Source organism: Penaeus chinensis, chromosome 32 (genome assembly GCF_019202785.1).
Source record: "Penaeus chinensis breed Huanghai No. 1 chromosome 32, ASM1920278v2, whole genome shotgun sequence".
NCBI classification, from domain to species: domain Eukaryota; kingdom Metazoa; phylum Arthropoda; class Malacostraca; order Decapoda; family Penaeidae; genus Penaeus; species Penaeus chinensis.
This window is the reverse complement of record NC_061850.1, coordinates 28,452,465-28,479,337: the sequence shown is the minus strand read 5'-3', so window position 1 is coordinate 28,479,337 and position 26,873 is coordinate 28,452,465. Positions and strand designations below refer to the sequence as shown.

Here is a 26,873-nt window from a genome sequence, read left to right as displayed (position 1 = left end):
ATTCCTACAGGACAACGGGATTGTTCCCAGCTCAGTAGAGGATATAGCAGTATTCCTTAGAGAAAATCCAAGGCTTAGTAAGAAGGTCATTGGTGACTATGTTAGCAAGAAGAAGAATGTTGACATACTCTCTGCATTTGTGAAATCCTTTGAATTTAGAAACTTACGAGTAGATGAAGCTTTGCGAATGTTCCTCGAAAGCTTCAGGCTGCCAGGAGAAGCTCCATTAATTGCTATTATCATTGAGCATTTTTCATCTCACTGGCACATTAGTAACAATGAACCATTTGCAAAAGAGGATGCTGCCTTCACTCTTGCATATGCTGTCATCATGCTCAATGTGGACCAGCACAACCAGAATGCTAAGAAGCAGAACATACCCATGACTCTCGACCAGTTTAGAAATAATCTGCGAGGTGTTGATGATGGATCAGATTTTGATCAAGATATGCTTGAAGAAATTTATAATGCTATTAGGATAGATGAGATAGTGATGCCTGAAGAGCAGACTGGTCTTGTGAGAGAGAATTATTTGTGGAAAATGTTGTTAAGGAGAGGTCACACAAAAGAGGGCCAGTACTACCTAGGAAACGAAGACACTTCCTTTGATCGGGACTTGTTCGCACTGTGTTGGGGTCCAACAATTGCTTCACTCTCTTATGTATTTGATAAATCAATGGATGATGCTATCATCCAGAGGGCAGTGTCAGGCTTCAGGAAATGTGCCTCGATATCAGCACGATTTGGAATGAGTGATGTGTTTGATAATTTAGTTGTATCTCTTTGTAAATTTACAACTCTTGCAGCTTCTACAGCATCTGCCGAAGCACCAGAGCATGTCACTGTGGCTTTCGGGGCTAATAAAAAGGCACAACTTGCAGCAAAGACTGTATTCAGATTAGTAACCTCACATGGAGACATTCTTCGAGATGGTTGGAAAAATATACTAGACCTTCTGCTGCAATTGTTCAGGTGCCGCCTGCTGCCATCCTCTTTGGTGGAAAGTGAAGATTTTGTGGAGACCAGTGGACACATCAGCCTTTTGAGAGAAACCCCAGTAACTGTGCCAAGAGTTGAGTCTGGCCTCTTCTCTTCAATCTACTCGTACATAGCTCTTGGAGATGCTGGAGCTGCCCGTGGGACTAACCCTGAAGATGTGGAACTATCACAGAGAGCAAGGAACTGCATTGCTGAATGCCATCCAGAGAGACTCATCACTGAGTCTGCCTTCCTTCGCTGTGACTCCCTGAATGAGCTTCTGAAGGCCATGATGGGTGCAGGAGATGCAAGCACCCTTGGGGATACAGGAGTGACCCCAGGAGGCAGCATGCTTGAGGGAGGATCCCCAGGAGGGCTGGACGAGCACTCCCAGGCATTCCTATTGGAACTGGTGGTGCAGGTCCTTGTGGCCAATAAGGACCGGGCTGTGGGAGTGTGGCCAGGTGTTCGCAACCACATCTATTCACTTTTGATGGGTGCAGCTGCTGCTGACCGGCAATTCCTGCTTGAACGCTGTGTTGTGGCCATGCTCAGGCTAGCCAAGGTCCTATTACGAAGACCTAACTTAGCCAACCCCATTCTGCAGTCTCTGCGGATGTTGCTTCTGCTACGACCAAATGTCCTGCTTAGAGTGTCCCTGCAGGTTGTTTGTGGTCTGCGTGAGGTGAGTTTATTGGAGGTTTGTGTGTAGGCATAGAGATGGAGAGATGATTCAGTGATCCACTGTGATAATGATAGTTTTATATTTTGATGCTGTATAGTGAATTTGACCTGTCACATGATAGTAAATGCTGAAATTTTCCATGTAATACAGAAAATACATTCTGTAAAGGTAGAATATGAATAATATGAATTGTTTCGATTAATAATACCATTCCAGTAAGAATTTATTTGATGGATCATCCTTTAGGTTTTCAGTGTAATGTATTTTCTTTCTTATTATGTGTTTGCAGGTTCTGAGTGTGAACACCGATAACATCCATGATTCCAATGACTGGACTGTGTTGTTCAATTTGCTGGAATGTGCTGGTGCTGGAGCAAAACCTCCTCCAATGGTCAATTCAGATCCCAGTGACGTAGTTAGTGATACAGGTATGATGTATGCTATTAGTTGTACTACTGGGATAGATTATAGTATTTTAAAAATTTTGATGTATTTTTTTAGGCTTTGTTTTATCAGATAGACAACTAGTACTTCTGGTGACTGCAATTGTCTACAGTGATAGAGACTGGAAATTGGTATTCAGGCAATAAATCTTGCTATGCATTCTTGTTTCTAGAACTTTAGAGAAAAGTACTTATAATAAGTCATATTACTATCATTTTATACACTTTTCTATTCACTGCATATTTGTAGGATCCATGTCAGAAAGTGAGGTGGGCAGCTCATCGGGAGTTGACTCAGGCCATTACACGGAAGGGGAGTCTGGTGAGGTGGCCCCCGGCTCACCTGTGGCTGAACCCCCAGAGGGAGTGAAGCCCAGCCAGCGTTCTCGGGCAGCCAGTCCTGACCCCCTCCACAACACAGGAGGTTGGATACTGGTGAGTTGCAGTGATTTGTGGTTTTGAGGGATTAGAGGTTGCTGTTCCAAGTGAAAAGTGAAGTACTTTATTCTGCAATCACAGTCAAACATATTGCATCAGAATATTGTAAGTCTGGCTAGACAGCAAACATGTTTCCTATGTTTAGGGGCTGAATGTTTACATAGTAAACAGTGATGTTCCACTTGTCAGTCACCTTGGCTTTGTTTGTCTTCCATAGATTTTTCCTTTTATACTATGATATGTCATCTGCTTTGTCAATCACTTTACTAGGATTATTTTGCATAGCCTTGTATGTGTTGAACATGATCCCGTATCCCTCATCATCCATCAACAAATTTGAAATATAAAAAAGAGCACTTAAAAAAGCAACAAAAAGTGATTTAGGAAATTGTTACCCTTATTTACAACTGGCTTCTTCAGCAAGTAGGACAAACACTTCTCTATTCTCCGTCATAAAAAAATCACTTTTTACATTTCCATCCTCTGTTATATTCCTTTGTTTTGTCATATTCACTATCAATACTTTCATTGTCTTAGTCATAATAAATGTCTTTGATTTAAATCACTTCAATTTAAACGAGTCTGAGTCAAATTTTATTACATTATTATTGTACTTTAGATACTTGCTTGTTATCTAGTAGTCATGTATAGTGGATAGTTAGATTATCACCCAAAATCATTTCCTTCTACTAAAATACAAATCACATCTGTTTCCATAGATGATCTTTTGATGCTACAAAGCATATAAAATTTTTCCATGTTTTCAGGTGGGGCGTGAAGGAGAGATTGAGCCAGTGGCAGTTCGGGCAGTGGCAGTGAATGAGTGGGACATTGTGCACCAGAGGGAGCTGGGTGAACACCGACCTGAAGCCCTTGTGCAAGCAGTTGACACAGTGGCCTTCTTGGTACGAGACCGACGCGTAACACATGCCAGCTTACCGTCAGCTGTCCAGGCTTGTAGGACCTTTGTGGAGGCTACTCTCAATGGAGGTAAAGTGTATAGGACAATGGGTGCATCTACTAGAGTTAGCTTAAAGCTTTTTTATTTAGAATAAGTATGTTAGTTAAATAGTTAAGAGTATTTTCTTTTTTGAGAGGCACAGAAATGGAGGCACATTTCTTTGTACAGTTTAAGAGTGTGTACAGGGGATTCCCATTATCTGTCATTAATATGGACCAGAAAAATACAACAAATTACATTTTGACAAATAACAATACACAGTATCCCACAGGAATACATTATAAAAGCTCATGATGTGGACCAGGACCTAAATGTCCAGTGGTTTCCTAAAGCATATAGTGTAGATGTATGATAATAAAATAGTACTAAAAAAAGTAGTACCTTCATTTTTATTAAAGTTGATATAAAAGAGAAATGCAAACATTAGATGTCATGAAACTGGTGTTATTATTGCTTGCACCGTATGAGGGAAGCCCACCAGGTTATCAGCCAAGCTTTTTATTATTCCATCTTCTTACCAGGCTTACCTTTGGTTGAGTTTGCATCAGCCATTATCCATTCATGAGCCTGGGAAGTAAGTAAACGTGAACACTCCACATCACCTGAGGGTGCTCTGGTGTAGCAACATCAGTCTATTCCAGGGACTGAAAAGTAGATACATACTGGTATTGTGTGCTGTATTTCTTATTAGAAGTGTACACAAATATTAAATTTTTGTTATATGTATTGGGTTATATACATATTCTGAAATTCATGTTCTCATTTTTTTATTTAATTTCTCATTGTAGCTTTTTTCTTCTACTTAGTAATAGTAGTAGTTTGTGTTTGCAGATATATGTGTATAAATTTTCATGATAAATAATGCATCCACAAAACATCAAGTGAACAGGGAGTGAAATCACGAATCACAGGGCGACAAATAACGGGAATCCCTTTTATGAACTTTGATAATGTCTGTTTAATTAAAAAAAACTTCTATATTTGTTCTTAATGATGAATATATTCTTAAGGCCTAAAGTTAGCACACTGACATTGGCCTAGTCTGATTTTATATATATTTTTTTTTACAATCAATAGGAAAGATTGAAAAGAGAGCTACCAACAAGGAGGGTGTTCGATCTCCATCTCGCCGCAAGACACCCGGCCGCCGCAAGGACGAGAAGGGAAGTGCTCGCAGACCCAAGTCACCAACATCTGGGTCCAGTGCCTATGATGCAGATGAGTCTGATTCCGATGATGTGCCTGTCACATACCAGCAAGTTTCGGAAAAGGTTTGTAGATGATATCTTGTCTAATAGCATAAACCTATAAATTTCATAGTGCTTGCTCCTACACAGGCACACCTAAGCACTGTTACCTGTATGTATATAGATTAATTATTATTATCATATATCTACAATAGGCTGTCATAGTATTATAGTATGAAGATCAAGATGAAATACAGAAACTATAAGTATTCCTCTTTGTTGCAGCTGCTGGACCTGATGGATACTCTGCACACGGCATCCAGCCAGATTGTGGAGTTGGGTGAGCAGCCCAAGCTTCAAGGGTCGCCAGTCGCTCTCTGGGCTCAGGCACTGTGTCCTCTTCTGCAGGGGATTGCAAGATATTGCTGTGATTCACGGACAATGGTATGACATGTTTGTTGCATTTATCCCAGTGTTCAAAGGAATTTTTGATTTATGCTGCTTTATATTTTTATATTTAGATCAGTTCTTCAGCTTGGCTAGTTAGCCTCACAAATAGAAGTGTAGCAACAGTATGCTGCACAATATATTGACTTTCCTTTAGAAAGCATACTTGTTTCCATAAATGAGATGCCAGAGCAAAAAAGAACCATGTTTCCCCAAAATTATTACTGCTTGTTAAGTGAATAATTACTTATTAAAACAAAAAATTACATAAATCTAGGCACTAGCAACCCATTCCAAACTCACCACCACAGATCCGCAACATGGCCATGACGTACCTCCACCGCGCACTCCTCAACCACGACCTGCAGGCCCTGAGTGCCTTGGAGTGGGAGTCTTGCTTCAACAAGGTCCTCTTCCCTCTCCTGGCCAAGCTGTTGCAGCCGCTGCCTGGCTCCAGCCCTGCCTCGCTTGAGGAGACCAGAGTCAGGGCAGCCACACTTGTACAGAAAGTAAGAGAGGGATTTTGTTATGCATTTGTGGGGAGTGCCAGTAAGAAAGTTATATTTATCTTGCAATTAAACTTCTCATGTACTCATGTTGTATCATTTATTTAGGGTCCTATAGAGACACTAGATACATAAATGTGGAAGGATAAGGTGTTTGGCGAAAATAGTTTTCATTCATAACACATCATATTTTGATTGGTAATAGGGGATGAGTTATCAATTAGCACTATCTCCTAAGTTTTTCTATCATAGCTGCTCCCAAGCTAGTGAGAAGTGTGTTCTATAAAATGCACACAAGTTTGTTTATCATGCATTAGAACATTTAAAGAGTTTTTTTTGTGGGTGGGTGTGACTGGGTGCATTTTACTTTTTTCAGACCTACCTATATATATATAAGTGGCTTGTATGACTTTCTTATTGATTGTTAATGTTGGAATATGTCCTAAGATAATGATAAGAAAATATTAGATTAACCCAATGGCGACGGGTCACGGCTATCGCCGTCATAACAATACGCACGATGTGCGGCGTGCGGCTGTCCGCAGCGGCGCCGCGCAAAAACGCCCCGAGGCAATGATTCGGCTTGATGGACCGATATCACGCGCTCAGAGTCGGCGCGCTGCCGCCGTTCGCCAGAGCGTAGAGTTTTTTTTAATTTGCTATACCCGGCGCCATTGGGTTAAAGATCAATTGAAATTGTTAACAGATATTTAAAGAATGTTCAGATATTATTATTTTTTATTTATTAAGCATTTGAAATTCTTTTTCAAACTGAAGTGACAAAAGAGGATTCTTTCAACAGGTCTATCTACGGCATCTGACACCACTCCTGACACTGTCGACCTTCACAGCCCTGTGGCTCACCATCCTAGACTTCATGGACAAATACCTCAACACGCAGCACTCTGACCACCTGGTAAGTGATGGCGTACAAAGAAGTCCAAATATCCAGGTTGAGAATTATGGAACCCAACTTTTATGTCCTTAGTTGATTGTCATTACCTGCATTATCATTCATGTTCATTTTATTACCATAGATAATCAGCTTAGGAAGATGACTCCTATACAGCATGAAAGCAGTAACCTAGTCTTTCCCATTGCCCAAGCATAGACAACCTCCCACCTGAAGCTGGAACACAAGCTTGGAGGTTTTGGTAAACATTTGGTATTTTTGTTCTCTCCTGTGAGAATCTTTGTGAATCCTGAGGTTGCCAGTTTGTTGTCATAGTTTTAAGAGGCTGATGACTTCATTCTAATTTCTGTATCAAGCTGAATTGCTTGAAAGGAAAGTGAATGTTACTGTGTCTGTTACTGTGGAATATATATATTTTCACATATATTTTTATTTTATTTTATTTCATTGGTTTGATGGTAGCCATGAGTGTGAATGAGAGTGAGAATATGGGTGAGAGCGAAATTTTGTAAGTGGTTGTGTTATTTCTTTTTCTTCTTTTTCTTGTTATTACGATCATTATCATTATCGTTTATCAATGTATTTATCTATCATTTATTTTTTGCAATCTTATTTTTTCTCGCATCTCAAATCATTCAACTCTTGTCTTCCAGAGTGATGCCATTCCCGAAATACTGAAGAACATGTTACTGGTAATGGAGACAACTCAGGTCTTCCACACAGCCGATGGCTTCACGCGCCTCTGGACCATCACATGGGACCGCATTGATGCCTTCTTGCCTGATTTTCGCCACCACATCTTCAGGAGCCACCCCCCATGTATGTGACCTTTGAATCATGTTATGAGGCATTAGATGTGGCATGTTGGGTGCAAAGGATGGTGTACATGCCTATTCCTTAGGTAATGATTCAGAAAAATTAAGGGAAAGTGAGAATAGTTTGTACCTTATCTTCACGCAGCTGAAATCCACAAGATAGAAGTGGTCCCAGCAGATGTCCCAGCCAAAACACCACCAGCAGAAGCCACAGTGCCAAGTCCAGCAGTAAATGTTACAAACACAACTGCTCCAACCGAGATAGCCAGTGGGAACCCCAGTAACACTTACCCTGTTAATGTCAGCCCTGGTATCCCAGATCAACCTGCACAGAACACCACCAGTAGCTTGTCATCCAGCCCTGCTACTAAAGAAGCTTATGTGCCCCCAACTCTTCAGGAACAGGGAGCTGCAAGGTAAAGTGCACTTACAATATTTTCTCTCACTCTTAATGTGAATGTACAGAATCTTGTGTTTGTCATGTGGTCAAAAGGATTTTTTTTTTTACAGGAAAAGAAATCTACAGAAATTATCCTTATACACATGGGTCACTAATGGCAGGCTGAACAATGATGATGACAACCTTATATTTACTGGATACAATGATCTTTATTCCACCAGAGAGATAATCAGTTTGTGTTGCAGAAATATTACTGAAATTTATGTAAAGAAAATGATGTCTGACTTAGAGATGGTTACTGAAGATGTATTTGTGTAACCTGTTCCTCTTTTACATAGCTCACACAATTGTCTCCCTCCCCAGAAAATGTACATATTAGGTAGAAGCATCTTACAGGCCAGCAAATATTGTGAGATGTCAAGATCTTTTCCTTTTACAAAATTAACCTACAATGATTTCGCTTATATACAGACTGTCCCTGAGTCAAGAAAGCTTACCCACAAGCTATGGCACAGGGGTCATACTGCAGCCGCCGTTGCCCACCCTCCTCCCTGTATCACCTCATGGCTCACCCCCCGCAACTGATCCTCAGTCTGCTGCCTCCCCTTTGTCTCCTCAGGTAAGAGAACACCGTTGGGGGTGAAGAAAGTGAGTGTGGTTTTAGAAAAGCTCAGGGGGTACATTTATTGTGATTAGTGGCTGTATTTTGTTGTTGGCTTGATGTGAAGTATTGTTTTTATGTGGATACTTATTTGTTTCTTAATTCAGAGGATAAGTGTACAGCTATACTTTGCATTGTTGATTACATTTGCAGATTTTTTTGGAGGGTGGTAGGTGGACATCTTGTGTGAAGCTTGAATTATCTTAAGCTTTTTTTTTTTTTTCTTTTTTTTACCTTTCTTAAGAAATTGCTTGCTCTCTGGTTGCTTTGTAGAATACTCTTGAGTTTTTTTCTTTTTTCTTTATTTTTTTCTTGGGGGTGAAGGGTCTAGGAGTAGAGGGAGACAATTTTCTGTATAGTTTAACCTTAATGAAATAAGCATATGTGATGTGTTTATATCAGGAAATGAGTGCCATATGTGATACTAAAGAAAAAAAAAGAAAAGATGGAAAGAGTATATAAAGTATAGATCGAAGTAGTCCAATTGTAATGGAAAGGATTTATACTGTGAATTGGGTCACATCATGCTTAACCATGTTTGTTTTGTTGTCAGTTTTAGGATTAATGATGGCTCATGTAATTCTGAATTATTGTAAATGCTCTGGATAAGATATCTTGTCCACTCTCCTCCTTGTAGTCTTTGACCACTTTTAGAATGAGTAGACATTTGTGAAATACTGTCTCAGTAACAGCAGTTTTGAAACTAGCCATCCAATCAGAGAATGCATTAGAAAAAGCCCCATGGAGCTTTCTTGTGAATTTCGTTTATTGATTGTCTTTACACAGATGATTTCACTAGTGTTTCGTTACCAACAAGTCAGCTGCTTGTACTGCTTATCTCACAAATTTACCCTATTCCTTGATTTTCAGAAATATTCTCTTTTTATCTTGCACCACTATTAGGAATGTTAATAACCTTATAATAATCATAATCTTGATGTATATTGTTCTTTCGTAGTATATTCTGTGATCCTCCTTGGAATGTAGATTTATGAGCATTAAGATTCTCAGCTTATGGTTTATAAGAAATTTTCTTTGGTGTTTTTTTTTTTTTTTACGTGGGGGTTGGTGTTTTTTCTTTGGGATATTATCCAAAATGGGTTTGACTATTCATCTTGCTATTTGTATGAATGTATGTGCGTAGTTTTAGCCCTGTGCCTATTTGGATTTAGATATGCAAGTATTGTGTAAGGAATCTGACATTATTTTTTCTTTTCTTTCCCATTTTTGTATATGCTTGAGATGTTTTGCAATTTATTTTGAAGTGAGATATATATATATAAATTCTGAATTTGATTTTGGATAAGTGTTGTTTCTTATTTTCTATCATTTTTTTTATTGACTTTTGTTATATTTTTTGCTTTCCCTTGCATTGAAATTTAGGTGCTGTCCACTACACCTTTGGCTAGTGGGAGTTTAGCCTCCAGCCCCATCCCTCCAACTCTCCCTCATCTGACACCCTCTCCTCTCCCACATACAGTCTCTCTCCCCGAGCTAAATGCGCAGAATACATTAATGTTCACACCCATGGCCATTCAGAAATCAGAGCCCCAAGCAGAGACTCCCTTCGCTTCTCCCATGCTTCAGCAGCCCTCAGTGCCATTGTTAAATATTAGCTGTAGTAGCAGTCCTGCTGAAGATGCTGCGACTACTTCTCTTACGTCTCATCTGCCATCCTATGACATGCAAGGACCGAGTCCAATAACAAGCTTTAGCTCTGTTGAAAGTCCATCATATCAGTGCAGTGAAAGACAAGGACTTTTCTCAAGTGATCAGGACTCTAGTAATACACAGCATATGACATCTGATGTTCAGTTTTATACACCTTGTGGTAATGCAGACCCAAGCCAAAGAGGCAGGACGGAAGATAGTCAATCCCCCAGAGAATCAGGTGGAAGTATGCCTGTCTTTGATCTGTTGGCTGCATCTAACAGTCAGACAAGTCCCTCTCCAGACGCACAGACACCAAGACAACCAGATGTTGACGGCACCCCTAAACCCCTTCCTGACAGCACCCCCAGCACCCAGGGCTCGCCACCCGAGACATTGCCCACCCAGACTGTGGGCTCCGTCTTCCCCCTCTCGATCCCCTCTTTCCTCAATCCCTTTTCCACGGAGGTTGATGCCCGGCAGGAGGTCAGTTCCGCCACAAACAATGCCCCTGTTGAGCCCCCGAGTGCCCATACCCCTGAACCCCGGGCACTAAAGGTAGTGTTTAGCTGTTTTGTTGTTTACTAGTTTGTTGTATGATTACTCAGTTAGTCAGACTTGATTAAGATGTAACTGATATTTTGTTATTATTACTCTTTTGCTTAAGTTTTTATATATTTATTTTGTGTGTGTGTGTCTGTGTCTGTGTGTCTATATGTCTCTGTCTGTTCATCTGTGTGAACATATATGTATGTATTTATGTATGTAAGAGAGAGAAAGAGAGTGTGTGTGTGTTTGTTTGTTTGTTTGTTTGTTTGTTTGTGTTTGACCATCTGTCCATCTCTGTTCACCCATGTACTAATGTTCACACAATTTCCTAGGACTCGTTTCCCACGTACCGTCCAGCATCCATACTCTTCAGCCAGTCAGCCGATGACAAGCTCTTCGTAGTGGACCCCATGGCATCTCCTGACCTCCCACAGGCGACAACAGCAAATGTGGCAGAAGGAAGCCTGGCAGAGAAGTCGGCAGCTGAAGTGAGTGAGGAGCAGCCAAAGGCCCCAGTGCCACTGCTCTTGACGAACTCGGCACTGCACCAATCTCCTCTTACACTCTTGCCTCCTGGTGCTCTCAAGGTTGGTGGATTTACAGAAGGAAATCAGGATATTGACATCTGAAGTTGGCAATTTGGGAAGTGGGATTTTGCAAAGGATTATTTATTTATTATTTTTATTATTATTATTATTATTATTATTATTATTATTATTATTATTATAAATATATATATATATATATATATATATATATATATATATATATATATATATATATATGTGTTTTTTTTGTTTTTTTATTTCTACTACTACATGCTGTCTTTGGTATTTTTGTTAATACTCACGTTTTCCTTTTTCAGAATCAAGAGGCTCTTTAGTGCATTTCTGGTGCAGCATTCCCAACAACCATGGAATTTTGAATTGTCAAGATATAATAGTTATGGGTTTTCTTTTCGTAGCTGAAGGTGTACAGTTCTGGCCCGGACTGTGGCTCCTTTGCCATTTACGACACAGAACTTCTTCAAGAAGTGAATTCTTACATGAGTTTAATCATGTGTACAGTTTGGTAGCTGTATTATTTGAACACAGAAACAGTGAATGCATACACACAAAAACAAATACATAAGCATAGAAATATATACAAATTTACAGGCCATATGAATAAAACAAATTTAAACCTACCCAAACAAACAAGAATACGAAAGGAAAACAGCCACATTAAGAAATGAAATTGAATTGTAACGTTTCGAACTCTTCTCAAGTTCCTCTTCAGACGAATGATATACCAAAATGAATGATCCATTTTGGTATATCATTCCTCTGAAGAGAAACTCAAGAAGAGTTTGAAACGTTACGATTCAATTTCATTTCTTACTGTGGCTGTTTTCCTTTCATCTTTGTGTACACGTTACTGTGTTTGTGTTTGTATTTGTGTCAAACAAGAATACACTTATTAACAAACAGGTACACTTGCTTAAGGTAGGGACACATGGACAGATATACAAACTAATACTCACATATACACACACTTACACAATATTTCTGCTCATATTTTATTTTCATTGTAATATGTTCCATGAAAATGAGATGGTTTAATTTCTTGGAAGGTTTATAAGTATATAACTCTGGAATGAAAGATACATTTTTTTAGCCAAAATGAAATAATCAATATGTATTTATTTAATATGTGTAGTTTCTAAGGGTTTTTATCTCTTCTTTCTTCCTTTCTCTGATTGAAACTTTGACAAGGTATTTGAATGTTTAATGTAAAATATTTATAAACATTGTTATTAAGGGGATGGACAATATTACTGGCATCACCAATATTTTTTAGGTGCAATAGAGTTCTCAACATTCTGTATGTAGCCATGTTAGCCCATGAAATATATAGAAGTTTATAATGGATAGTGATTTACAATATATAGATCTGTGGAGACCATAGACGCCTGTGTAAATATGATTTATAGAGTTAAAGATAACATGAATTTGGTTTCCTCAGTAATAGGTAACATTATTTATCACAGAGGATTCCACTCCTTATGTTGTGTACTGTAAATAGGTACATTTCTGTTCATGATAACGCCGTGTTGATGAGAATGTTAGCAGACAGAACAGCTGTGGAGAACTTTCATACACTTAGACTGGTATGTTAACTTTGGAACTTTGTAATGATTACAGTATTAGATGGCTAAAATGCTATGTGATATATATATATATATATATATATATATATATATATATATAATGACAATATATTTATACACTTGTATATAGATCCATATTCATACATATACATTCATATACATATATGTATATTATATACATATAAATATACATATACATGTACATATACATACACATACACATACACATACACATACACATACACATACACATACACATACACACACACACATACACACATACACACATACACACATACACACATACATACATACATACATACATACATACATACATACATACATACATACATACATACATACATACATACATACATACATACATACACACACACACACACACACACACACACACACACACACACACACACACACACACACACACACACACACACACACACACACACACACACACATATACAGATATATTTACACGTGTGTGTGTGTGTATATACATATATATATATATATATATATATATATATATATATATATATATAATGTATATAAGTATATATATGTATATATATGTATATATAAGTATATATATGAAAAGGAGAAAACACACTACCGTGTTGATACTATGATATAAAAACCCACACTGTAAAACTAGATTTAATTGAAAAAGAGAGACTACAGTTTCGGAATCCACCTGGATTCCATCTTCAGGTCTGAAGATGGAATCCAGGTGGATTCCGAAACTGTAGTCTCTCTTTTTCAATTAAATCTAGTTTTACAGTGTGGGTTTTTATATCAAGTATATATATGTAAATGTATGTATATATACCTATATATATAAAAGTTTACTCTATATTTCTCATGAGATAAATAGTTGATCTAAGTATGAGTATAAGCCTCATTTAATATTGTCATCATATATTTATTGATCTTAGATTGTGTGCTAAGATTAGTCCAGATGGAATTTGTTATGCTTGAATTGCCAGATCTGTTGTTTTGTTTATTTTAGGAGAAATAATATATGAGATTTTCTCACATTCCATTTCTCATAAGAAATATGGGAAGAAAATACAAGGCTAAGATTATGTTAATGTGTATTTCAGGACTGTTGGTTTGCAAATTACTTTGTTTTTATAGTTAACTTATTCAGTAGATTCAGAGTTCCAGTATGAAATTTATGTCTTTCTGAAAACCTGTGTCATTAAACATAATCTCCACAGCATACCTGTTGCTTGTCAGGAAATGCTACCTTTTGGCACTACAATTTTTTTTTATTTTCTCTCTGTGAGTATATCTGTTATTCTTTTGAAAGTATTGTTAAAACCTAGAAGAAATATAAATAAAATCTAAATCTAAATATTGATTACAAAGAAATCAGATTAAAAAGTACAAGATTTGGGTCATGTTTTCATATCCTTCCATAGAATTATGATTTAGAATGTAAGCATTTCTAAAGGGGTTTTGTGCTGTTTTAGTGGCACAAACCATTCAAGTATATTTCATTACGAAGCAGCCAGACAAGACTACTTCAATTTGTGCTATAATAACACCATATGTAATAGAATTTTTAAACAGATGAGAAATCAAGTCCAGTTACTTATCATTTCAAAATTATCCTTGTGGTGGAGCGGTAGTAGACTCCTAGTGATCTTGCTGACCCGTGTTTAGACCACATATCGTCAATGGGTGGTGACCTCTACCATTCATTGCATATAGTGTGATTTAGAAGCAAAATGAAGCAGACAGCTAGTTGCACCAAGAATAATAGTTGTAACAGTTGGAATATGACTAAATTATTATTATTATTGAGGGAACTTGGCTGCAGACTAGTTTACAAAAATATATGCAGTATTAGTATCTTCACCTACTTAAAAGAGTTGATTATTTTACTGTGTATGTGACAGAAGAAATTGAATTACTTATTTAATCCAACAAGTGATGGAAGAATTTACTTTTATGTAAGGTTGAACCCAATGCCGCCGGGAAAAATAAACAAAAAATGGGGAAAATGCTGTGCCCATTTTCTATATTTTTTGTGAAATGTCTGCCCATAGATGGCTCTGCTAGTGCTTAGCCACAAAGGAGTAAATTAGTAGACCTTGTGACCATACCTGATTTGAATTGGCGGGAAAAACGTATTTTTTACTAGTGCTATGAATATCGATTGTGTTATTTTTATTATAAACATTATAATTGTTATAATGTTACCCCCCCAATCCCTTGCCCATTGTTGTCGTGGGGGGGCTTAGGAGGCGGAGACTGGGACCCAATGCTGGGGAACTCCCCAACCTTGGGACTCAGCCCTTGACTCAACAAATTTTGCATGGTCTTTTTTTCCCCCTCCTACTTTTTCCTTTCTGTCCCTTCACCAACCCCTTCTATTATCCACTTCCTGAGGTGTGAGAGCCGTGCTGAAAGGATGAAAGGCTGACTTTGTGCCAGTCCTGAACGGCCTGAGGGAGCCATGGGCACGGTATATCCCTGCTTTAGTTGTCTAGCCCTTACCCCTCAAGCGACCCTGAGGGGTGAACCGTTTCTCTCCCCGACATACTCCAGGCTTATCATGGCCAACAATGAATAACCATAACCATGCCATTATTAGAGGCAATTGCCTCTTCATCAAATAGCTCCACCAATTCAAACTCGCCCGATTCCCTGACCCCAGGCTCTCCTTTGACCACGGCTCTGAACACTACAACTAATACCCCCTCCTCAATGCCGACTAGTACAGTATCCACCCTAATCAACACCCCAGGAGACATTTCTACTCCCAACATGCTCAGCTTCAACAACTATACCCCCACAACCTTCTTCATCAACTACCCCATCCTCCCTTATTACTACCTTACAACTTTATTGTCCACCTCCCCATAACACTACCTCCCTCAACACTACTCCCTTTTCCACATGCCCCCATCCTTCTACTACCCCCATCTCTACAAAATTCTTAAATAATCTATTTAGCCCAGCCAATTGGACCGATTTTCGTGATCCCTCCCACAACTTCTCACACTTTCTGCTTTGACAACCTGTTTTCATTCCTCAAATGCATATACATCCTTCACTTGATCTAACCCCTATACATTACCTTACCCAACCTTAACCCATTTACTCGTCAATTCCTTTGCCCAACTTTGACAACTAATCACTAACTCAACCACCCTTCACTACCATTTACTATAGTGCTACATGACCTTAGATGTCTAGCACATTTATTTTGCTTTTAAACATTAACCATTAACCATTATTATAATGTTTTTTAACATTAGTAACAGCAAAATAACATAACGTAAAATATTTCGTAAATCAAAGAAAAGGGTGAATGGGCGAAACAGGCAGTACTTGTAATTGGCTCATTGGTGACTTAGTACAAGTGTAGCCATCTATGTGTAAAAACAATCAAACAGTGGGCATAGCACGTGTCTACACGTCGTACCCGTCGGCAAGGGGTTATGGACTTTATAAACCTCGTCATGAAGTGATAATTACTTGAGGATAAGGTAAAAGAAAAATTAGGGTAACAAAATTATATTTAAATTTTTAATATAAATTTTGGCAGAATTATCTAATTTTCAAATACAATGTAATTGTTGTTGTGCAATTCAGATTTTTTATTTACTTTATCATACACTTATATTTGGATAGAGATATACAAAAGTTTTTGATTATTGAACATTTGATCCTTATACTGATCTATGATTTGAAGCCGTGGTTTCACTTGCCCTATCTAACTCTGGAACCAGCCTCAGGTCTAGAATTTTTACTTTTCTGACATAAGCTGAAAACTAGGGAATCCTGAAGCAATGATTTTCATCTGGCTTTATTACTGGCTGATTAAGTTTTGAGGCCTGTCCAGGTGTGCCTCGCCTAGGGGAGTGTAGCCAAAGTGTTAGCAAATGATAGGCATGCCTTCATTTCAGTGTTTTGCATTACAGTCTGCAAGAGAGCGGAGAGCAGCTACAGCAGATTGGAAGCCTGCATTGTAGTCTGTGGCAACTTCATTCTTGATATAGTCGTCACGTTTGTCCTCGTACCAGTCGTTGGCATCAGGGCCTCCCACCAAGGCTCCATACAGCACGTGAGGGTTAGGATCCGGTGAATGGAAGTCTGTCCAGTCACAGGTTGCTGGAGCAGGTTTACAAGAGCTGCTGGCGTGATGTGGCCGCAGCGGAGGGTTCACACCAAAACCAACCACGTAACTTCGTCCAGTGTCGCCTAACATGTAGTGGATCTGTTGCTTGCCAAACTCTCGATATTTCTCAGGGTTGATGCCCAAGTCTGCAGCTCTTAGGCAGATAAAGGCTGCATTAGCTGCATATCGGAGGGAGCCCCACTGACTCAAGTACAGCAATCCTTTGGGTGTTCTTTGCCTTTTGTCTACGATGTCGTTGCAGAAGCTGGTCACGTGATTCACATATGTGGCTTTATCCGCTTCATCAGCAAGTTGTGCCAGTAATACCTGCACTCCAGGAGTCTTATCAGCCCAGGAAAATTCCCAAGGACTTGTTGAAAGTTGCTGGTAATGATTCTTGGCTGCCGTTAAATAGGACGTCTCACCTGTGGCACGGTAAAGCCAGGCAGCAGCCCATGCTAATTCGTCGTAGTAGCCGTAGCTGGCATAGAATTCAGAAACGCCAGGGATCGTAGCATCGTAGTCTCCTCTGAAATTATCGGCAAAGTCGTAAAGCTCCCGAGAGTGTTGAAGACATTCGGCAGAATATGCAGGGTTGGAATCTTTGAAGAGAATGGAGGCGGCAGCCAGTGCAGCAGAAGTCTCGGCCACCAGGTCAGAACCGGGATTGGCCTCAGTGATCTTGTAGGCTGGTCTGTCCATAGTCATATCCTCCGGTCGGCCCCAAAAAGAATGGTCAAGCTGACCATTGCCTACTTGGCCGTACAACACTGTAGGACTCACGTGTGCCTTAAGGAAATAGTCTGTAGCCCACTTGACAGCCTCCTTCATGTACGACATTTCCCCTGAAATCAATTGGTTTGATTATTCACTAAACTTGTTTGGAACATGCAAAATATTTCTAGATATTCACGCAAAATACTGGTTTTTTGAAAATACAATGCTCGGTGAATTACCTGCTTGTATATAGGCAGTGCCATAGTCGATGGCTCCCCATGCTAACACTGTTGTCGTACTTGACATTGGATATCCAAATTTGCCATAATCGCCAGCTGTTTACAAATAAATCACATATACATTAATGGTATAGAAATATTCATTTTCAAATTCTGTGGACTTGCTTGTAATGGAAATTAAAAGCACTATAACAATAGTGTGAACATTTGTTTTAGATGATACACACTAACCATCGTAATATCCTCCTGTTAGGTCAAGCTGAACGTTGGTCACACTGTCCTTGGCGTCGCCCAGTGCAGAGTCCTTGCGCCAGGTGACACGCTGTGAATCTGGCAGATCTCCAGATCGCTGAGCTTCGTAAAACAGCAGGGACTTGTGAAGAACTTCATCGTAGTCATAGCTTGTCCCAGGGGCGATGCACCCAGAACCTGGTGCTTGGGTACTAGGTTCTGCTGTAAGGAAAATTTCAGTTTAATAATTACTTTTCTCCTGACCTCAAATTGATGTAACTTCATTTGGATATTGAAAGTATATATACTCTTCAGGAATCATGCTGGACTCTGTTGAGCAGTTTTACAAGTCTTTATCAAAAATCTTATGCGGAAGGCTTGCATTACCCTCATTTCACATCCCAGTGGTCGAATTTGTTCTTTATATATTTGTCGATATACACAACGCATAAAACGATACAACTAAAGTCAAGGGCAAGGAATTATATGAAAGATAATATCATCATTTTCATTACCAGTTCCAGGGTTCACAGTAGTCTCTGGAGTCGGAGCTGGAGTTGGAGCCGGAGTTGGAGCTGGGGTGGAAGGAGCCGAGGTAGCGCCACAACTTGCAAGGGATTCACCATTGAAAGTCGCGGCCGTGATGGCTGGAGTAGTTCCCGAGAAGGTCACCAAGATGCCTAACTCAAGCGTTGTGCCAGCACTTTGGACTCCATTGTAGTTTTTGTTGGTGAGCGTGATGGAGGTGCCAGAGGTGGGTGCCACGTTCGCGGTCCACGCCTTCGGTGCAGAGAAGAAGGAAGGAAGAAAGTGAATTTTTAGCATATAAACCTATTATTTTGCTGACTCATGAAATTGACTGTTGTGTTAGTGGTTGTCATCCCTTTTATAACCACGGTCTACCGCCAGCATTCCCCATACTTCCTGATATCTCTCTTGTGTACATTGTCTATATCACGTCTATTCCAGAATTCGGAAATGGTTACAAATATCAATGCATTAATTAAATCCCATTATCTAAAGAAAGAATATATTCACAGTTATCTCACTTTTAAACAAATGATAATTTGCAAATTTCCTACTGACCTGGAAATTGTCCACAGATGATGATAACTGAAGGTCGATATTCCATGACCCAACATCACTGGGGATAGTCACGTACAATGTTCCATCATAGTTACCGTCCCAACTGTTGGCTTTGGCAAATCTGAAGCAGCTGCCACTTCCTCCACTTGTGTTCGGTGTGGTGGGTGCGGGAGTGGGTGCTGGCGTGGGAGCTGAGGTGGGTGCAGGGGTAGGTGCTGGAGTGGGGGCTGCTGTTGTTGGTGCAGCTGTCACTCCACCACAATCAGTAAGGTAGCGAAGAGCAGCTACAGCAGATTGGAAGCCTGCATTGTAGTCTGTGGCAACTTCATTCTTGATATAGTCGTCACGTTTGTCCTCGTACCAGTCGTTGGCATCAGGGCCTCCCACCAAGGCTCCATACAGCACGTGAGGGTTAGGATCCGGTGAATGGAAGTCTGTCCAGTCACAGGTTGCTGGAGCAGGTTTACAAGAGCTGCTGGCGTGATGTGGCCGCAGCGGAGGGTTCACACCAAAACCTACCACGTAACTTCGTCCAGTGTCGCCTAACATGTAGTGGATCTGTTGCTTGCCAAACTCTCGATATTTCTCAGGGTTGATGCCCAAGTCTGCAGCTCTTAGGCAGATAAAGGCTGCATTAGCTGCATATCGGAGGGAGCCCCACTGACTCAAGTACAGCAATCCTTTGGGTGTTCTTTGCCTTTTGTCTACGATGTCGTTGCAGAAGCTGGTCACGTGATTCACATATGTGGCTTTATCCGCTTCATCAGCAAGTTGTGCCAGTAATACCTGCACTCCAGGAGTCTTATCAGCCCAGGAAAATTCCCAAGGACTTGTTGAAAGTTGCTGGTAATGATTCTTGGCTGCCGTTAAATAGGACGTCTCACCTGTGGCACGGTAAAGCCAGGCAGCAGCCCATGCTAATTCATCGTAGTAGCCGTAGCTGGCATAGAATTCAGAAACGCCAGGGATCGTAGCATCGTAGTCTCCTCTGAAATTATCGGCAAAGTCGTAAAGCTCCCGAGAGTGTTGAAGACATTCGGCAGAATATGCAGGGTTGGAATCTTGGAAGAGAATGGAGGCGGCAGCCAGTGCAGCAGAAGTCTCGGCCACCAGGTCAGAACCGGGATTGGCCTCAGTGATCTTGTAGGCTGGTCTGTCCATAGTCATATCCTCCGGTCGGCCCCAAAAAGAATGGTCAAGCTGACCATTGCCTACTTGGCCGTACAACACTGTAGGACTCACGTGTGCCTTAAGGAAATAGTCTGTAGCCCACTTGACAGCCTCCTTCATGTACGACATTTCCCCTGAAATCAATTGGTTTGATTATTCACTCAACTTGTTTGGAACATGCAAAATATTTCTAGATATTCACGCAAAATACTGGTTTTTTAAAAATACAATGCTCGGTGAATTACCTGCTTGTATATAGGCAGTGCCATAGTCGATGGCTCCCCATGCTAACACTGTTGTCGTACTTGACATTGGATATCCAAATTTGCCATAATCGCCAGCTGTTTACAAATAAATCACATATACATTAATGGTATAGAAATATTCATTTTCAAATTCTGTGGACTTGCTTGTAATGGAAATTAAAAGCACTATAACAATAGTGTGAACATTTGTTTTAGATGATACACACTAACCATCGTAATATCCTCCTGTTAGGTCAAGCTGAACGTTGGTCACACTGTCCTTGGCGTCGCCCAGTGCAGAGTCCTTGCGCCAGGTGACACGCTGTGAATCTGGCAGATCTCCAGATCGCTGAGCTTCGTAAAACAGCAGGGACTTGTGAAGAACTTCATCGTAGTCATAGCTTGTCCCAGGGGCGATGCACCCAGAACCTGGTGCTTGGGTACTAGGTTCTGCTGTAAGGAAAATTTCAGTTTAATAATTACTTTTCTCCTGACCTCAAATTGATGTAACTTCATTTGGATATTGAAAGTATATATACTCTTCAGGAATCATGCTGGACTCTGTTGAGCAGTTTTACAAGTCTTTATCAAAAATCTTATGCGGAAGGCTTGCATTACCCTCATTTCACATCCCAGTGGTCGAATTTGTTCTTTATATATTTGTCGATATACACAACGCATAAAACGATACAACTAAAGTCAAGGGCAAGGAATTATATGAAAGATAATATCATCATTTTCATTACCAGTTCCAGGGTTCACAGTAGTCTCTGGAGTCGGAGCTGGAGTTGGAGCCGGAGTTGGAGCTGGGGTGGAAGGAGCCGAGGTAGCGCCACAACTTGCAAGGGATTCACCATTGAAAGTCGCGGCCGTGATGGCTGGAGTAGTTCCCGAGAAGGTCACCAAGATGCCTAACTCAAGCGTTGTGCCAGCACTTTGGACTCCATTGTAGTTTTTGTTGGTGAGCGTGATGGAGGTGCCAGAGGTGGGTGCCACGTTCGCGGTCCACGCCTTCGGTGCAGAGAAGAAGGAAGGAAGAAAGTGAATTTTTAGCATATAAACCTATTATTTTGCTGACTCATGAAATTGACTGTTGTGTTAGTGGTTGTCATCCCTTTTATAACCACGGTCTACCGCCAGCATTCCCCATACTTCCTGATATCTCTCTTGTGTACATTGTCTATATCACGTCTATTCCAGAATTCGGAAATGGTTACAAATATCAATGCATTAATTAAATCCCATTATCTAAAGAAAGAATATATTCACAGTTATCTCACTTTTAAACAAATGATAATTTGCAAATTTCCTACTGACCTGGAAATTGTCCACAGATGATGATAACTGAAGGTCGATATTCCATGACCCAACATCACTGGGGATAGTCACGTACAATGTTCCATCATAGTTACCGTCCCAACTGTTGGCTTTGGCAAATCTGAAGCAGCTGCCACTTCCTCCACTTGTGTTCGGTGTGGTGGGTGCGGGAGTGGGTGCTGGCGTGGGAGCTGAGGTGGGTGCAGGGGTAGGTGCTGGAGTGGGGGCTGCTGTTGTTGGTGCAGCTGTCACTCCACCACAATCAGTAAGGTAGCGAAGAGCAGCTACAGCAGATTGGAAGCCTGCATTGTAGTCTGTGGCAACTTCATTCTTGATATAGTCGTCACGTTTGTCCTCGTACCAGTCGTTGGCATCAGGGCCTCCCACCAAGGCTCCATACAGCACGTGAGGGTTAGGATCCGGTGAATGGAAGTCTGTCCAGTCACAGGTTGCTGGAGCAGGTTTACAAGAGCTGCTGGCGTGATGTGGCCGCAGCGGAGGGTTCACACCAAAACCTACCACGTAACTTCGTCCAGTGTCGCCTAACATGTAGTGGATCTGTTGCTTGCCAAACTCTCGATATTTCTCAGGGTTGATGCCCAAGTCTGCAGCTCTTAGGCAGATAAAGGCTGCATTAGCTGCATATCGGAGGGAGCCCCACTGACTCAAGTACAGCAATCCTTTGGGTGTTCTTTGCCTTTTGTCTACGATGTCGTTGCAGAAGCTGGTCACGTGATTCACATATGTGGCTTTATCCGCTTCATCAGCAAGTTGTGCCAGTAATAATTGCACTCCAGGAGTCTTATCAGCCCAGGAAAATTCCCAAGGACTTGTTGAAAGTTGCTGGTAATGATTCTTGGCTGCCGTTAAATAGGACGTCTCACCTGTGGCACGGTAAAGCCAGGCAGCAGCCCATGCTAATTCGTCGTAGTAGCCGTAGCTGGCATAGAATTCAGAAACGCCAGGGATCGTAGCATCGTAGTCTCCTCTGAAATTATCGGCAAAGTCGTAAAGCTCCCGAGAGTGTTGAAGACATTCGGCAGAATATGCAGGGTTGGAATCTTGGAAGAGAATGGAGGCGGCAGCCAGTGCAGCAGAAGTCTCGGCCACCAGGTCAGAACCGGGATTGGCCTCAGTGATCTTGTAGGCTGGTCTGTCCATAGTCATATCCTCCGGTCGGCCCCAAAAAGAATGGTCAAGCTGACCATTGCCTACTTGGCCGTACAACACTGTAGGACTCACGTGTGCCTTAAGGAAATAGTCTGTAGCCCACTTGACAGCCTCCTTCATGTACGACATTTCCCCTGAAATCAATTGGTTTGATTATTCACTAAACTTGTTTGGAACATGCCAAATATTTCTAGATATTCACGCAAAATACTGGTTTTTTAAAAATACAATGCTCGGTGAATTACCTGCTTGTATATAGGCAGTGCCATAGTCGATGGCTCCCCATGCTAACACTGTTGTCGTACTTGACATTGGATATCCAAATTTGCCATAATCGCCAGCTGTTTACAAATAAATCACATATACATTAATGGTATAGAAATATTCATTTTCAAATTCTGTGGACTTGCTTGTAATGGAAATTAAAAGCACTATAACAATAGTGTGAACATTTGTTTTAGATGATACACACTAACCATCGTAATATCCTCCTGTTAGGTCAAGCTGAACGTTGGTCACACTGTCCTTGGCGTCGCCCAGTGCAGAGTCCTTGCGCCAGGTGACACGCTGTGAATCTGGCAGATCTCCAGATCGCTGAGCTTCGTAAAACAGCAGGGACTTGTGAAGAACTTCATCGTAGTCATAGCTTGTCCCAGGGGCGATGCACCCAGAACCTGGTGCTTGGGTACTAGGTTCTGCTGTAAGGAAAATTTCAGTTTAATAATTACTTTTCTCCTGACCTCAAATTGATGTAACTTCATTTGGATATTGAAAGTATATATACTCTTCAGGAATCATGCTGGACTCTGTTGAGCAGTTTTACAAGTCTTTATCAAAAATCTTATGCGGAAGGCTTGCATTACCCTCATTTCACATCCCAGTGGTCGAATTTGTTCTTTATATATTTGTCGATATACACAACGCATAAAACGATACAACTAAAGTCAAGGGCAAGGAATTATATGAAAGATAATATCATCATTTTCATTACCAGTTCCAGGGTTCACAGTAGTCTCTGGAGTCGGAGCTGGAGTTGGAGCCGGAGTTGGAGCTGGGGTGGAAGGAGCCGAGGTAGCGCCACAACTTGCAAGGGATTCACCATTGAAAGTCGCGGCCGTGATGGCTGGAGTAGTTCCCGAGAAGGTCACCAAGATGCCTAACTCAAGCGTTGTGCCAGCACTTTGGACTCCATTGTAGTTTTTGTTGGTGAGCGTGATGGAGGTGCCAGAGGTGGGTGCCACGTTCGCGGTCCACGCCTTCGGTGCAGAGAAGAAGGAAGGAAGAAAGTGAATTTTTAGCATATAAACCTATTATTTTGCTGACTCATGAAATTGACTGTTGTGTTAGTGGTTGTCATCCCTTTTATAACCACGGTCTACCGCCAGCATTCCCCATACTTCCTGATATCTCTCTTGTGTACATTGTCTATATCACGTCTATTCCAGAATTCGGAAATGGTTACAAATATCAATGCATTAATTAAATCCCATTATCTAAAGAAAGAATATATTCACAGTTATCTCACTTTTAAACAAATGATAATTTGCAAATTTCCTACTGACCTGGAAATTGTCCACAGATGATGATAACTGAAGGTCGATATTCCATGACCCAACATCACTGGGGATAGTCACGTACAATGTTCCATCATAGTTACCGTCCCAACTGTTGGCTTTGGCAAATCTGAAGCAGCTGCCACTTCCTCCACTTGTGTTCGGTGTGGTGGGTGCGGGAGTGGGTGCTGGCGTGGGAGCTGAGGTGGGTGCAGGGGTAGGTGCTGGAGTGGGGGCTGCTGTTGTTGGTGCAGCTGTCACTCCACCACAATCAGTAAGGTAGCGAAGAGCAGCTACAGCAGATTGGAAGCCTGCATTGTAGTCTGTGGCAACTTCATTCTTGATATAGTCGTCACGTTTGTCCTCGTACCAGTCGTTGGCATCAGGGCCTCCCACCAAGGCTCCATACAGCACGTGAGGGTTAGGATCCGGTGAATGGAAGTCTGTCCAGTCACAGGTTGCTGGAGCAGGTTTACAAGAGCTGCTGGCGTGATGTGGCCGCAGCGGAGGGTTCACACCAAAACCTACCACGTAACTTCGTCCAGTGTCGCCTAACATGTAGTGGATCTGTTGCTTGCCAAACTCTCGATATTTCTCAGGGTTGATGCCCAAGTCTGCAGCTCTTAGGCAGATAAAGGCTGCATTAGCTGCATATCGGAGGGAGCCCCACTGACTCAAGTACAGCAATCCTTTGGGTGTTCTTTGCCTTTTGTCTACGATGTCGTTGCAGAAGCTGGTCACGTGATTCACATATGTGGCTTTATCCGCTTCATCAGCAAGTTGTGCCAGTAATACCTGCACTCCAGGAGTCTTATCAGCCCAGGAAAATTCCCAAGGACTTGTTGAAAGTTGCTGGTAATGATTCTTGGCTGCCGTTAAATAGGACGTCTCACCTGTGGCACGGTAAAGCCAGGCAGCAGCCCATGCTAATTCATCGTAGTAGCCGTAGCTGGCATAGAATTCAGAAACGCCAGGGATCGTAGCATCGTAGTCTCCTCTGAAATTATCGGCAAAGTCGTAAAGCTCCCGAGAGTGTTGAAGACATTCGGCAGAATATGCAGGGTTGGAATCTTGGAAGAGAATGGAGGCGGCAGCCAGTGCAGCAGAAGTCTCGGCCACCAGGTCAGAACCGGGATTGGCCTCAGTGATCTTGTAGGCTGGTCTGTCCATAGTCATATCCTCCGGTCGGCCCCAAAAAGAATGGTCAAGCTGACCATTGCCTACTTGGCCGTACAACACTGTAGGACTCACGTGTGCCTTAAGGAAATAGTCTGTAGCCCACTTGACAGCCTCCTTCATGTACGACATTTCCCCTGAAATCAATTGGTTTGATTATTCACTAAACTTGCTTGGAACATGCAAAATATTTCTAGATATTCACGCAAAATACTGTTTTTTTGAAAATACAATGCTCGGTGAATTACCTGCTTGTATATAGGCAGTGCCATAGTCGATGGCTCCCCATGCTAACACTGTTGTCGTACTTGACATTGGATATCCAAATTTGCCATAATCGCCAGCTGTTTACAAATAAATCACATATACATTAATGGTATAGAAATATTCATTTTCAAATTCTGTGGACTTGCTTGTAATGGAAATTAAAAGCACTATAACAATAGTGTGAACATTTGTTTTGAGATGATACACACTAACCATCGTAATATCCTCCTGTTAGGTCAAGCTGAACGTTGGTCACACTGTCCTTGGCGTCGCCCAGTGCAGAGTCCTTGCGCCAGGTGACACGCTGTGAATCTGGCAGATCTCCAGATCGCTGAGCTTCGTAAAACAGCAGGGACTTGTGAAGAACTTCATCGTAGTCATAGCTTGTCCCAGGAGCAACGCACCCAGAACCTGGTGCTTGGGTACTAGGTTCTTCTGTGAGAAATATTTCATTTAAGAAATACATGGTCCGTTATAATAGACTAAGATTTTAATTTGGTGGGACATAGGAAACCTAAAACCTCTGTTGGCATGCTTATATACTTTGATTAGAAAATCTCATATCTTCCTTCATATGGCCGAATCATATGCATGTAGTTTGCTTTCTTAAAGTCAGTTTTGATTTCTTATTTATATAAACATAATTTCTAGTTACTTTTAAATGCTTTCCCCCCCAATCCTTTGCCCGTTGTTGTCGTGGGGGGGGGGGGGTTAGGAGTCGGAGACTGAGACCCAATGTTGGGGAACTCCTCAACCTTGGGACTCAGCCA

General features: G+C 41.1%; 2 protein-coding genes across 3 annotated transcripts in view; one reads left to right on the top strand and one right to left on the bottom strand.

Annotated features, from left to right (window-relative positions):
* Window positions 1-11,857, top strand: part of LOC125042376 (Golgi-specific brefeldin A-resistance guanine nucleotide exchange factor 1-like) — a 22,171-nt gene extending 10,314 nt beyond the window's left edge. The window contains exons 4-17 of one of the 2 annotated variants that reach the window (XM_047637956.1): window positions 1-1,663; window positions 1,953-2,091; window positions 2,357-2,541; window positions 3,312-3,534; window positions 4,583-4,776; window positions 4,978-5,136; window positions 5,451-5,648; window positions 6,448-6,561; window positions 7,212-7,377; window positions 7,519-7,789; window positions 8,245-8,392; window positions 9,818-10,642; window positions 10,966-11,220; window positions 11,499-11,857. The exon at window positions 1-1,663 is cut by the window's left edge and continues 1,827 nt beyond it. In XM_047637956.1, the coding sequence (XP_047493912.1) occupies window positions 1-1,663; window positions 1,953-2,091; window positions 2,357-2,541; window positions 3,312-3,534; window positions 4,583-4,776; window positions 4,978-5,136; window positions 5,451-5,648; window positions 6,448-6,561; window positions 7,212-7,377; window positions 7,519-7,789; window positions 8,245-8,392; window positions 9,818-10,642; window positions 10,966-11,220; window positions 11,499-11,516 (4,558 nt within the window). In that variant the 3' untranslated portion in view covers window positions 11,517-11,857. The remainder of the gene's footprint in view (window positions 1,664-1,952; window positions 2,092-2,356; window positions 2,542-3,311; window positions 3,535-4,582; window positions 4,777-4,977; window positions 5,137-5,450; window positions 5,649-6,447; window positions 6,562-7,211; window positions 7,378-7,518; window positions 7,790-8,244; window positions 8,393-9,817; window positions 10,643-10,965; window positions 11,221-11,498) is intronic. The other variant, XM_047637957.1, reaches the window with a different exon arrangement.
* A 4,469-nt stretch (window positions 11,858-16,326) lies between these two features.
* On the bottom strand, window positions 16,327-26,569 carry LOC125042491. The gene is made up of 15 exons (XM_047638132.1): window positions 26,317-26,569; window positions 26,085-26,180; window positions 24,670-25,973; window positions 24,099-24,363; window positions 23,584-23,805; window positions 23,353-23,448; window positions 21,938-23,241; window positions 21,367-21,631; window positions 20,852-21,073; window positions 20,621-20,716; window positions 19,206-20,509; window positions 18,635-18,899; window positions 18,120-18,341; window positions 17,889-17,984; window positions 16,327-17,777 (listed from the first exon to the last, which is right to left on the bottom strand). The coding sequence occupies exons 1-15, from the start codon at window positions 26,567-26,569 to the stop codon at window positions 16,717-16,719; spliced, it is 7,071 nt and encodes a 2,356-aa protein (XP_047494088.1). The 3' UTR covers window positions 16,327-16,716.
* Window positions 26,570-26,873: the final 304 nt, after the last annotated feature.

Coding starts and splice junctions, on each gene's coding strand:
- LOC125042491 (XM_047638132.1), bottom strand. CDS start 26,569: ATGTATTTCTTAAATGAAATATTTCTCACAGAAGAACCTAGTACCCAA. Junction 25,974..26,084: donor CACTGCCTATATACAAGCAG/GTAATTCACCGA, acceptor AATTGATTTCAG/GGGAAATGTCGTACATGAAG. Junction 20,717..20,851: donor AACAGGAGGATATTACGATG/GTTAGTGTGTAT, acceptor ATTTGTAAACAG/CTGGCGATTATGGCAAATTT.